The 12,063-nt window shown below is 48.2% G+C and overlaps 1 protein-coding gene across 2 annotated transcripts; it reads left to right on the forward strand.

Annotated features, from left to right (window-relative positions):
- The first annotated feature begins 2,360 nt into the window (after positions 1 to 2,360).
- vrtn (vertebrae development associated) lies at positions 2,361 to 6,327 on the forward strand. 2 transcript variants are annotated; one of them, XM_037448671.2, is made up of 3 exons: positions 2,361 to 2,554; positions 3,250 to 3,581; positions 3,699 to 6,327. In XM_037448671.2, the coding sequence occupies exons 2-3, from the start codon at positions 3,270 to 3,272 to the stop codon at positions 5,457 to 5,459; spliced, it is 2,073 nt and encodes a 690-aa protein (XP_037304568.1). In that variant the 5' UTR covers positions 2,361 to 2,554; positions 3,250 to 3,269; the 3' UTR covers positions 5,460 to 6,327. The 2 variants fall into 2 exon arrangements, with proteins under 2 accessions (XP_037304568.1, XP_062415828.1); XM_062559844.1 differs by lacking the exon at positions 2,361 to 2,554 and having other exon boundaries at positions 2,601 to 3,581.
- The last annotated feature ends 5,736 nt before the right edge of the window (positions 6,328 to 12,063 follow it).

The raw sequence follows: 12,063 nt of genomic DNA on the forward strand, positions 1-12,063 counted from the left end.
TATCTGTATTCTATTGTCAATAAAATATAAGCTTATGAGATTTGTAAATTATGGTATTCCTTTTTTATTCACAATTTGTGCAGTGTTTGTAAAACTTAAACCAGCTCTATGATGACCCCTGACACTATTGTACTAAGAGGCACTAAATACTCATTTAAATTTAAATGGAAAAAAAAATATTTGAACATTTTGGGAAGTGTAATTGCTGATTTCGCAAGAGTCCAATGGGACGATTCCTGGTAGATATTTGTCTCATTTTAGCTTAAGCTCGCTAACTTCTGTCGGTTTTTAGTACAAAATAAACTAAATGTCAATTGATGAGCTTGGGGGGGGGGGGGGGGGGGCTTGAGAAATGCTTTAGTCTGCATCGCATCATCCCTGAACTGTTCACATTAAAACGCCTAAAACGTGACCGTTGTTGCAGAAAAGCGCTTTGCCCTTTGACTCGGCTATTTTTGCAAAAGCCCCCCCCCCTGTCTTCAGGTCTAAAATAAATGTAAAGATGAAAACCTCTGCAATCACTCAACTGTTATTTCATCAGAAGCCCAACTGATGGAAGTTTCGGGTGGTCAAAATGCAGATTTTAAATGTAGTGTGGAGAACACTTCAGGTTTCAGCTCTTTCTTCCTTTCCTTTTGCCAGTACACACACAGTCACACCTGCACACACACACACACACACACACACACACACACACAGCAGGTGAGAGACTGCCGGAGCCGGTCCCAGTGTTGGCCTATTTGCATTTTAAATGCTTGCAGCCAGCCCACTACTCTGTTCACAGTGCAGCGCGGCACGGCTAATCTACACACCTAAGGCGTGTGATTGGATACAGCCAACAGTCTGGGGGGGGGGGGGGACACAGACATTGACAAGAAATGAGTGGGGGGAGGAGGGGGGGGGTGTGATGATAAATTTTTTTTTAAAAAAAGTGAGGAGGCCTCGCCAGGCCGGGGATAGAAGTTGACAGACTGTGTTTAAAGGCAACGTTATCTTTTTTAGAATTATCTTCGGTGGCCATCGTCTGTAGCCAAAACAGAGCCGCCGTATCGGAGAGGAAGCAGACACCCACCGCCATATCTTCCTCGCTCTGCGACTCCCACTGTCCCGGGCCTGGGTTGGTGAAGAGCACTACAGGTGGGGGGGGGGGGGGGGGGGGACACGATACGAGTGTTGTGTCTCCTGAGGGTCTATCAAAAAGGACTCATGTGGTTGAATAGAGGGCAACACGTCAGCAGCTCGTAGCAGGAATATTATTTTAATTTTCGTGGGAAAATGTTCATAATTCATCGTGCAAAGAAAGGTCGTTGACCTTTCAGCACTGGAAATGCCAAAAATTGGCCTGCAAAATCTCTGATTGTGTTCGGGACAGACTGCGACTCACAAACTATTTGAGGTCGGAGACGGCGAGGAGAGGCCAAGACGGAGGAGTAGGGACCTAACACGCAGATTACCATACCTTTTAACAAGTGGGTGTCTGTACGCAGTGTCTCAGCTCGCGATGCCAGAAATACAAGTGTTAAAATCTTCTGTAAACCTGCCCCCCCCCCCCCCTCCCTCACCCCTAACACACAAACACACTCACAAATTGTCTAACCAGCTGATTGGCTTTAGGTCAAAGTCTCGAACCCCAGTGAACTCAGGCACCAGTTTGTCTGCCGCGGGCCCGGAGTGGACGGATCGGTGGGGGCCAAATGCTGCCGTCCCCTGGTGTGCGAGTGAGTGGGGGGAGTGTGTATGTATGTGTGTGTGTGTGTGTGTGTGTGTGTGTCTACAGTAGTGGGGCTGTGGGGGGTTGGGCCCTCTAGGGATTGTTGTGCGTGCGTGGAACAAAAGGCCTTGATTACTGAAATCCTGCAAAGAGGCAGGCGAGGAGGTGTTAAAAAGCGATAGAGTGGAGGAACTAGCAGAACCTGGAGCCCGGGTCCATGTCTGCACATCGTCTCTAATCCACAAACCCGGGGAGGGCATATATGGAGGAATAGATGAAGAAATAAAAATAAAAAATTAAGAAAGTAACCTTTCAAATAGATCTGGGCCAACAAAGATAGTTCAGCCAAACACATCACGTGTTGCACATCACAGGAGAGAAAAAAAGAACAACCTTGAAGGTGAATTGCTGACGTCTGCAGTTGGCTTTGATTAAGAGGAAAAGCCCAAAGTGTTTCTGATGGAACAAAAGCAGCGATACCTGTTCACTCAAGAGGCCCCTCAGAGCGCTCCGGTGCCCCCCCCCCGCCCCGCCCCACCCGACACGTCGGCTTTTGTTAACACATTGAAATTGACCCTGTACGTAGTCTGTTTGAGGAAGAAAGGGGGGGGGGGGGGGGGAGGCGACGCAGAGACCCAACAACAAAAAAAAAAGAGGCGAATCTACGATCGGGAGTTTCCTGGAGGGAGGTGCTGCTTATCACTCCCCAAAAGCCCCAGTGCTCACCGGAGGGCCGCGCACCGTGGAGCCGCGCGCACACAATGGACTAAAACTCCCCGAGAGAGACCAACACATCAGCTGTGAAGCCCTGCGCCACTAACAAGGCACTTTCCGGACCATCAGGTAGGATTTTTTTTTTTTTGGGGGGGGGGGGGGGGGGTGTCTTACGGAGGTATTTCCTCGTTTTGAATCGGGGCGCAGCCTTTGGGTTCCTCGTTGGATTAAAAGCGTGATTTTGAACCGCGCAGTGTTTGGAGACAACACACCTAATCACCATTACGCAGCGCGAGGAGGAGCCTCGCAGGTATCGGCTGAAACCGAGCAAAACAAAACTTATCGGGACGAGTTTAGAACGTCACAATAACAACAAACGATGTGATCTAATTCTAATGGGTTTTGGGCAAATGTAATCTGTAAAAAAGAAGAAGAAATTGAACCGTTGGATGTATTTGAAAAGCTCTTCATGGTAGTGGAGAATAGTCGAGGTGTTTAATTTAGCAAAAATAAAGAAAACGGTTGGACTTGGCTGAGTGAGGTGGACAGTGCAAATGCGTTCGAAGATCCGTTTAATTTTTTTTTAGGAATTGCATTGGTGCAAAACATTTTAGAATTTGTGAGATGTATTGATTTTGTTCCAACACTAAACTGCACCCACCAGCAATGTGATTAAGCTGGACAGGGCTCAGTGATCTACATAATCTATTCAACTAATTACAAAGGCACGAACACACTAAGCTTGTCTCACTGTTGTTGTCTATCACTGAACTTCTCTGAATCATCTCTCTCTCTCTCCTCCATTCCCTTTTGTTCCCCACCAGCTCCCACCAGATAACCAGGTATGATTCAGAGGAAGGAGGTCGTGTTGTCCGTTCTGGGGAATCTCCAGGAGGCCACGGAGAGCTCCGGCCTGGACGCCCTGACCAGAGTGGCCCTGGAGGTCGACCGGGCTCTCGCTCCCTTCCAGCTCCCACAGACCCCGTGTCAGGATTTCCCCGAGTGGACGGGCGTGGATGAAACGGCTCATGGCCTCTACCCGCCCGACGCGCCCGCGGGCCTCCTGCCTGTGAAGTGCCTCGGAGAGGGCAACCTTCTGTTCGATGCCGTCAGCCTGCTGTTAGTGGGCAACACTGGACTCAGCTTGGAGCTGCAGGTGAGAAGCGATGATTCATCGCCTCAATTGGGTTTGATCTAAATGTACACTTTTGCATTTACATAATCAAACGTGCAATTTGTAAAACAGCTTTCTGTTAATGTTGCTTCCTGAAAGGTACGGACGGTAGCGGAGATGGTGCTGTGGAAGAGATACTACCTGTCCGGGATGATCGATTCAAAAATGATGCTTCAGGCTGTTCGCTTCAGTCTTTGTGCCGAAGAGTCCGAGGACATGCTAAACCTCCCTGCCGCTGTCCTGGAGGCCATCTTTGATGCCGATCTCAAAGCGTCCTGCTTCCCCGGCTCCTACGCCAACATGTGGCACCTGTACGCCCTCTCGTCGGTGTTGCAGTTCAACATCTACTCCATCTACCCAATGTTCAACCTGAAGATCCGACCCTATTTCAACCGCCTCATAACACCGAGGACCTGGCCCCAAGGCTGTGAGACGCTAACCCTTCACGTCATGTGGTCGGGCGGGATGCAGTCCGGCTCCTCGTTCAAGCCGAACCACTTTGTGGCACTGGTCCGGACGAGCGACCTCACGACCCGAAGCCCCGGCAGCGAGCGGAGGGCGTCGCCGACCAAGGGCGAGGAGCTGCGCAACGCGGAGTCGCAGCTCTCCTACCCGGGCCTGAAGGACAAGTACAACATCACCAAGAGGACCTTCTACCGCTGGAAGAGGCAGACGCAGGAGCACTGCAAGAAGTCAGCAGCCAGGTACGAGGCCAAGTATTTCCTGCAGGCCTGCTACCTGGAAGGCAAGCTCATCCCTCTGCACCAATTCAAGGAGTTCTTCCCTGAGATCTCGAGGTCCTCGTACTACAACTGGAAGCACGAGCTCCTGAAATCCGGCGGCAGCTTCTCCGCCTCGTCGTCCACCGGCGAGATCAGTCCCGGCGAGAGCACGGAGCAGGAGGCCTGGTCTTCGCCGGAAGCCAAGAAGGACGAGCCGGACCCCCACGACAACCTGGTCGGCATGTTTGGCCTGGGCAAGGTGGACGTGGAGCGGGCCCAGAACGTGGCCCACATGCAGGAAGCGAAGCGCTGTCTGCAAAATTGCATCGCCATGAACGGCGCCCTGCCCTTCAGGATCTTCAAAAGAAACTTCCCGGGGATCTCAAGATCGACGTACTACAACTGGAGGAGAGAGGCCCTGCTGTTCCGTGGGGGTTACAAAGTCGCCGTTGGCAGCAGCGAGGACAGCTCCGACGCCGACAAGAGCCAAAGTCCAAACAACCTGTCTCCGGCCCTGCTTAACGCCAACCAGCATTTCGCGCCCAAAGCCAGAGTCTGCAGGCAAAAACACAAAATCTTCAGGCTGGCGTACATGAGTAAAAAACGGCTCAGAGACGCCGCGAAGCTTCACGTCCAAAGGTCCAAGTGGTCCCTGACCAAGTTCAAGCTGAAGTTCCCCTCCATGTCCCCTTGCTTTTACTGGCTCTGGCGTAGCAGTCAGAACCGCAAGAAGAAGAAGAAGAAGGAGATTGTCGAGCAGAACGCAGGGGTCGAGCTCCCGGAGGGGCTCGAGGTCACCGCCGCGGACGACCAGGTGACACCGAGGAGGGTGGAGGTTGAGCGCGTGCTCCCGCTTGTCGAAAGTCCCAAATATGTAGAGAGCTCGCCCTTCCATGCCCCACATTCAAAGCACGCGCTTCACGGCCAGGCCCCCATAGAGGCGCAGATGTTTGCGATGGATGTTGTGGCTCTGGCCAACTTCAAGGCCAAGGCCAAGCTGTTCCTGCAGCAACGCTTTGAGGAGAAATCCTTCCCCACGTTCAAAGAGTTCCGGTCCTACTTCCCCTTCACCCCTCGCTCGACGTACTACATGTGGAAGCGAGCGTTGCATCACGGCGTGTCACTGGTTCACGGGTAAGCTTGACCGCTTTTTAGGTGCCACAAAGAACCTCGGTGCCTCGAAACTGTAAACACACTACCTCCGATTTCGGGTCGCCATGTTGTCTCGCTCTAAAAGACAGTTAAGTGCACTGGTTTAGCATCTAAATGCTTTGTGTCCTTCCTCTGCCCCCGCCACCTCGGCTCCTTCCTCCCTCCTGGACATTTGCACATGTGTGAAAAGAGACCGAGACGTCGGTCGGTTTAAACCCTGCAACTTGCCCCGCAGGCACATGGGCAGTTCAAAGCTGTGTTTGAATGCTATTTAGTTTGAAGGACTTTCTCATCTTTTTTGAGCCAAGCATTGTACTCATGTGTACCTTCTTTATTTTGCATTATTCATTTTTAAGTGCATGCTTTTTTTTATATTTGATTTTGTTGTGCGTTTCTGATATTGGTATGGGCAATTCTAAGATTCTGTTCAGTTTAGTTAGTTTGATTGATGAATTTAGCTGGTATTTGACGTCAGATGAGTTTACACTTTGTGTAAAACAGGGTTCCTGTCCGTTTACATTCCTTTTGATTGTTAAATCTACTTTAAGCTGGTTAAGATGCCGTTTTTTCTTCTTTTTGATGTCCTACTTATTAAATGCCTTCTTGGGTTGTGATGATGAAGACCATACAAACTGAGAGTTTTGTAATGCTCACACTGTATTTGCACTGAAATGATAATGACACGTTGAATGTATTTCCTTGACCACCATGCACCCTCGTTTTTTTGTTTTAAACCACAGTTTACATTTCTTTACTTAAACTGAATATAAATGAAACAGGTTTATATTTTGGCGTTTAGTTCCAAACTACCTATTTGCTTTCATGTGCAATGGTTTTGAGTAAATAAAGTTCAGTTTCCTCTCTAATGCGACCACGCCAACGTGTTTTTGTTCCAACCCTAAACATCATTTTCCAGTTTGTTTCTCTCAACCAGCAGCCCGCAGGGAAGGAAAAAATGTCCGCCTCCGATGTTAACGCCGCTTCATCACGTCAGCTCACTAATGCTGACCGTGCAAAATTCATAACGCCACCAGTTGCTTCACGCTCCACGATGTGTGACGCCGCAAATTACATCGCCCGTAATTCCCCCCCCCCCCCCGAATCATTTGGTCTTCCTTCCGAGTCGGCGAGTGCTCGTTGAGGCACACCGATGAGCTCCTCCCCCCCCCCCCCCCCCCTTAATCTCATGCCCCATCAGCTGCATGTTCATTTCATTCTCACTCGGGGATAAACTGGACGGTTTAACGCGTTCACGCCACAGCTCTGCGACGGGTTATGGACCCAGAAGGAAGGCCGGGTCATGCCAAGTTCTATCATGTCGACAACCGGTGTGCTGCAAAAAAGAGAGGAAATGGAGAAAAAGATTGCTCCCTCCGTGTAACAACAGATCCAAAATGTGTTAAAACAGGATCAAACGAGAAATGAGCTTTGAGGCCGTTTTTTGCTCACTGCCGTTTCTCCATTTAGCCAATTGTGCTTATGTTAATGTGGGTAATGGTCAGGGTAGACGGGATGGAGTACCGGGGGAGGGGGGGTGGGGGGGGGTCTAATTGTATGCATAGGATGGAGGTGTTTGAGATAAGGCCAAGAACATCCAAGAGTTTAGGGGGAGGGCGAGAGGTGTGGAGAGAAAGCCGGGAGGGGAAACTACTGTTTGGGTCACGTGATACCGACGACTTCATCGGTAGAGTCAAATATATTCCAGCAATGTAATGTGTTCATTTGTAAACTTCTTTAACACGAGACATTGATCATTTCTGTGATTTTGGGACATGCAAATTGTAATTTTTCCTTTATTTTTATTTTTAGTGTGGTAAATTCACCAATAATGATCAATGCCTCATTCGCACATTCCAATGTTTGCACATTTTGGATAATTCAAAAATCTGATGTAAACATCTTCAAATTACGTGTATTTTAAGGGCTGTTTTCTGTAAATAACTGAGCTAGAATTCTCCACCAGTAGAACTGACTCACACCTAAACCTACAGTTTCATTCCTCTCTATATTCCGAGGAGTTAACAGAGGCGTCTGTTCATCCATAATTCATAGACCGATTCTCCAGTGAGGACCACACCATCGAATATAAGCGCCCTACAGATTTCTTAAAGGCAGACGTGATGGAGTTGGAGTTTGCGTTGCCAGTTCGATTGGCCTGCATGAGTTGTGGGGAGTTCTGATCCAGAGTGCCCCATCATGGAGAACCCCCCCCCGGGGACCCTTAAAGAGGAGATGAGGAGAGAGGGAGGGAGGGGGCCTACGAACGCCCACATACAACCCCACAACTCTATCATCCAATAGCCACGTGAGAACTATTGACAGGCAGCTTACACCTTTTGAACTTTTGAATAGTCTATTTTCACGCTCTCCCTGTCTGTCATCTCCACCGGGAGCAGGTCTCCATGGCGCCGAGCTATTCTGCAGCGTCGTCTTCTCTTAACAAAATGGCATGAAAAATAACGAGTGTTGGCAGGTGGGAGCGGATGTCTGCGAGGATTTGCATACTGCAGTCGGGTTTTAGGAAGAGCGATAAGGCAGAGAGGCATCTCCTGGAGGCCTGTCAATCACCCTCGATAGGCGGACTCTGACATTTGATGCCATGTTATTACGTGAGTGGAATCTGTCTAATCCATACCTGCACATAAGGGGGGGGAAAAAAAAAACACACTCCAAACTGAGATGTGTCTTGTGTTTCTTTGTTTTCGGCACATGTGGATCTCCCACCAGGGGGCAGTGTTTTGCTTCGGAAGTTTCACTGCGTTTGGGTCGCCTCAGTAGAAAGGCTGATTCTCGGCACAGTGCTTTGGGTTGGGAGAGAAACCGTGTTATACTGCGTGGCTCAGGGTTGCGTGGAGCAGATATCTCTGGTGATAACTCCATTAATAAACATAATTCAACTTTTTCAGCCAGTAATGCAGAAACCAGATAACGTCTGGGAAACAAATTGTATAATGAGGGATTAAAGGGTACAGGAAGCAGACGAATGAAGCACTCTAAAGTCGTTCCCCGCATCTGTTACTCTTAAGATTATTAAATGCAAGTCATGCGAAACTAGAATAACAATTTGCATCACATTCCAGGCTTTAACAGTGAGCTAGAGGAAAGATGGTAGATACAAAGCTTATTATGGGTCCGACATGACCCGAGTTTTCTATTCCATCCCCCCCCCCAAAAGTTTTGTTTTTGTTCTATTTATTATCAGACTGAGCGAATCATCTCGTACTCTTTGCTATTTTGTTTCCAGTTTAAAAAGCCCCTGGATGGCTTTACCCCTTAGTCTGAGGCCATATGTAAAAGATATAGGTTCACCAATAATATCCATTCTTTTTCAACCTTTCCAACCGGCACAGCCGGATGGGAGTCAGCATCGTGCCACGTCTGCTGCTCGCCGCATCCCGGTTATTTCAGGATAATGTGGTGAAAGGCAAAGAGGTGAAACGTTACAACGTGTCTACATTTGACTTCAGAAAACCCAGGCTGACGTGAATTAATTTCCCCCGGCTTGAGGAACGCGGCTCTGTCAGTCGAAAGGCTTTCTGTGAATTCTTAAAACATTCTGACGAATGAAGGCCGACAGAGGAAGTGAGAACGTGGTCGTGTGTGAAAGACAGGGACACATGAAGGATAGTCCTCGTATTAAAGGAGCAGCCAAAGCATGACAGGTAAAAAAAACAAAGGCCTGGACGGTTAATCCGTGTTTTTGCGGTCACATAAACCCTGTGTTTGTGTTTGTTTCTTCGTGGTCTCGCACAATGCTGCAATCCGTTCAGTTTTGGATTCGTGGCGGGACGTGCAGAGTCAGAGGCGTGATCCCTGAGCGCGACATCCAAACTCCAAAGTCAGAGAGCGGCGCGGCCGGACCGCCGGGTTCAACGGCGTGGGATCCAAAGATCCGACGGCGGAATGAAACTTCAATGATCCCCATGATCCCTCAGATCCCTAAGATCCCCCAACCCTCAGGGCTTGTGTGGAAACCAAGTTTTCACAAGCTTCTTCGGCTATTTTTTACTTGCTTGCTGTTTTCACTGAGACTTCATCAGATGCACGACAATGTGCGTTCAAGGTATTCAATGGTTTGACATTTTTGTGTTAATTCACTTATCTGCCTCTGTGTGTAAAAAGGTGGAGGATTAACCACTGACACCACTTTCCCAGCAGCCTGTTCGATACGAAGAGGAAGCTAGCAGCCGTTAGCTTGCTTAGCATTGCTGCTTCGATTACCACCAAAGCTCACTTGTTCACTCACTTGTTCACTCACTTGTTCACTCACTTGTTCACTCACTTGTTCACTCACTTGTTCACTCACTTCACTGTGAGGTTGTAAGTCATCCAGCTGTGATTCCAGGATGCTCCGTGCTAAGAAATAGTCCCCCCCCCCCCGCCCCCACTATCACCCTGTAACACATTCATCCTTTGTACTGAATTAAGAAACATGATGATGACTTGATGATGAGGGTAAATGTGTCCACGGTCTTTAGGCTCCATTGGTTTGTATCTTTTGACTTTCTGTCGCTGTCACTTTCTGTCGTCAAGATGACGGGGCCGCTCTCCTCTGTGTCCACTGGCCACGCCCCCTTTTGGCTCCGCCCCACGTGGCAATGCGAGGGTCTCAACCTCAATCAACCTCCCCCCCCCCTAATGGCCACGTGAACTCTATTGTGAGCCGGGTGGGTGTCACGCAGCTGTCGGCTCCCCTAATGTCCCGGGTCGTGATTACAGTAAAAGCACAGTGACCATTAAACATGAACTCATTTCAGCGACAGCCTCTGTGTGCAAAAAGGAAACGAGAAGGGCCAATTTCAGTGTCAGAACAAGAAAAGAAGTCACACGTGGAGGGGGGCAGGAAGTTTGAGTCTGGGTAATAACTGCCTGTCTGCATTAATGACGCCCAGCAAACACTCAATTCTGAGCTTTGGATTGCCAGTGTCTGCAGAACCCAGTAGCTATAATTAATTATCCCGTGTCTGAGATAATCCAGAACAATTCTGATTGCATTTTTTATTTTCGTTATAATAAAGTATTCTGTCCTCAACTGACCCGGCGCTGCCAGCTCTGCTTTTATAAATCTCCACTTTCTTGTGTGGAGCAGAGTGACGCCTGGCGAGAAAGGCGAATTGTGAGTGATTGAGCGCCACGCGTGCCGTGCTGAGATCAGCCTATTTTAATAGCAGTCTAATAAAAAAAAAAAAAAAAGCTTAAAAACAGAGACTGTGCAGCGGGGGATTTCAGAGGAGAATAAACACTTAGTAAAGTCGACCGAATCAAAGAGTCCCTTGAGTCCATTTAAGTCCTTCGCTGGTTGTATCAGGCTGAATTATTGCAGGTGTTGTACTCCTGCCCTCCCCCCGCCCCCCCCACCCCCCCAGGGTTGTGTTTGTTAAAGAAATGTAGGGAACTAAGAAGCTCTTAGATTTCAGTTTGTGAGGCTTACAATCCAAAAGAAAGGGGGGCGGATTATTCAAACCTGTTAAAAAACAATGCTGCTTCTCATTCCTTCCATAAGCCATAAACCATAACCAAGCTGGTAAATGAAATTATTATCTCATCATCGCTGATAATGAAAATGAAGTCGTAAAGACTCGCAAAGTGCATTCACCCAATCAGAGGACTCGTATTCCTCATGTCTCGTCAATTGGAATGTAATGAGATGTTTTTAAAATCAGGACCCTCTCGGGAAAGTTGAAAATCTTTACTGATTAACAGGAGCATCTACAAGATCTATAACGAGGTTTATAAGCGTTACGACCCAATTGGAGGATTTGCGCTGCCCCCCCCCCACTCAGGTGTCTTAAAAAATATGATGTGACCCACGCGGAACCATCTCATCAGGCTGTCGAGGAGGGGATCTCGCGGTTCTAACAGGTTAAGCATCCCAATACAAAGATGCAAATGTGAGATAATTAGCTGTACTTTACCTGTGTGTTACCTTTGTGAGTGTGTGTGTGTGTGTTGGGGAGCAAAGGCTGGTCGCTCTCACCATGCTGAATTATAGCGCTGTCACTTCCAATCAGTTCTGTAATACTTCACACGAAGGCCGAGGAGTCCCAAATCCTGTCTGAGTGCATTTGTTCATCTGCCGGCTCTAAGAGCAGAACTCCTTGATTGAATCACCAGAATTGGACCATATTGCTTTTGAAAAATCATTAAGGAGGAAAAAATACTGGAGCGGTGAGGAAATGTAGAAGAGGTGGATATGGATATAATAACACACTTAGGATCGTACCCCCCCCCCCCCCCTTTGTGACCTTAAAATTAAGAAACAAAAACAAAAGAGAACTGCATTACATTTGTATTTGTATGAAACCATTTATTTCCTTTTAAATTCTGAGGAACGAAATATATTGCCCTTCTGGTACGAAGACATTTTTTCTTCTTAACTTTTGAGAGTTTGAAAGGGTGTAAGGCCGCTGCTCTTTGAAGCCATCGCCAAAATAAAATTGTATTTTTCCACGCGCATCCACGTTCCCAATCCGGCCCCTCGCTGTGGACATTAAGGCTACGATGGACACAAAACCCAGAACTTTCCTTTTATCTTATTAAAGCTTATTTTGCTCTGCACAACTACAGTGAAGTTCAGCCTTGTGTGTGTG

The sequence above is a fragment of the Pungitius pungitius genome, chromosome 20 (genome assembly GCF_949316345.1).
Source record: "Pungitius pungitius chromosome 20, fPunPun2.1, whole genome shotgun sequence".
NCBI lineage: Eukaryota > Metazoa > Chordata > Actinopteri > Perciformes > Gasterosteidae > Pungitius > Pungitius pungitius.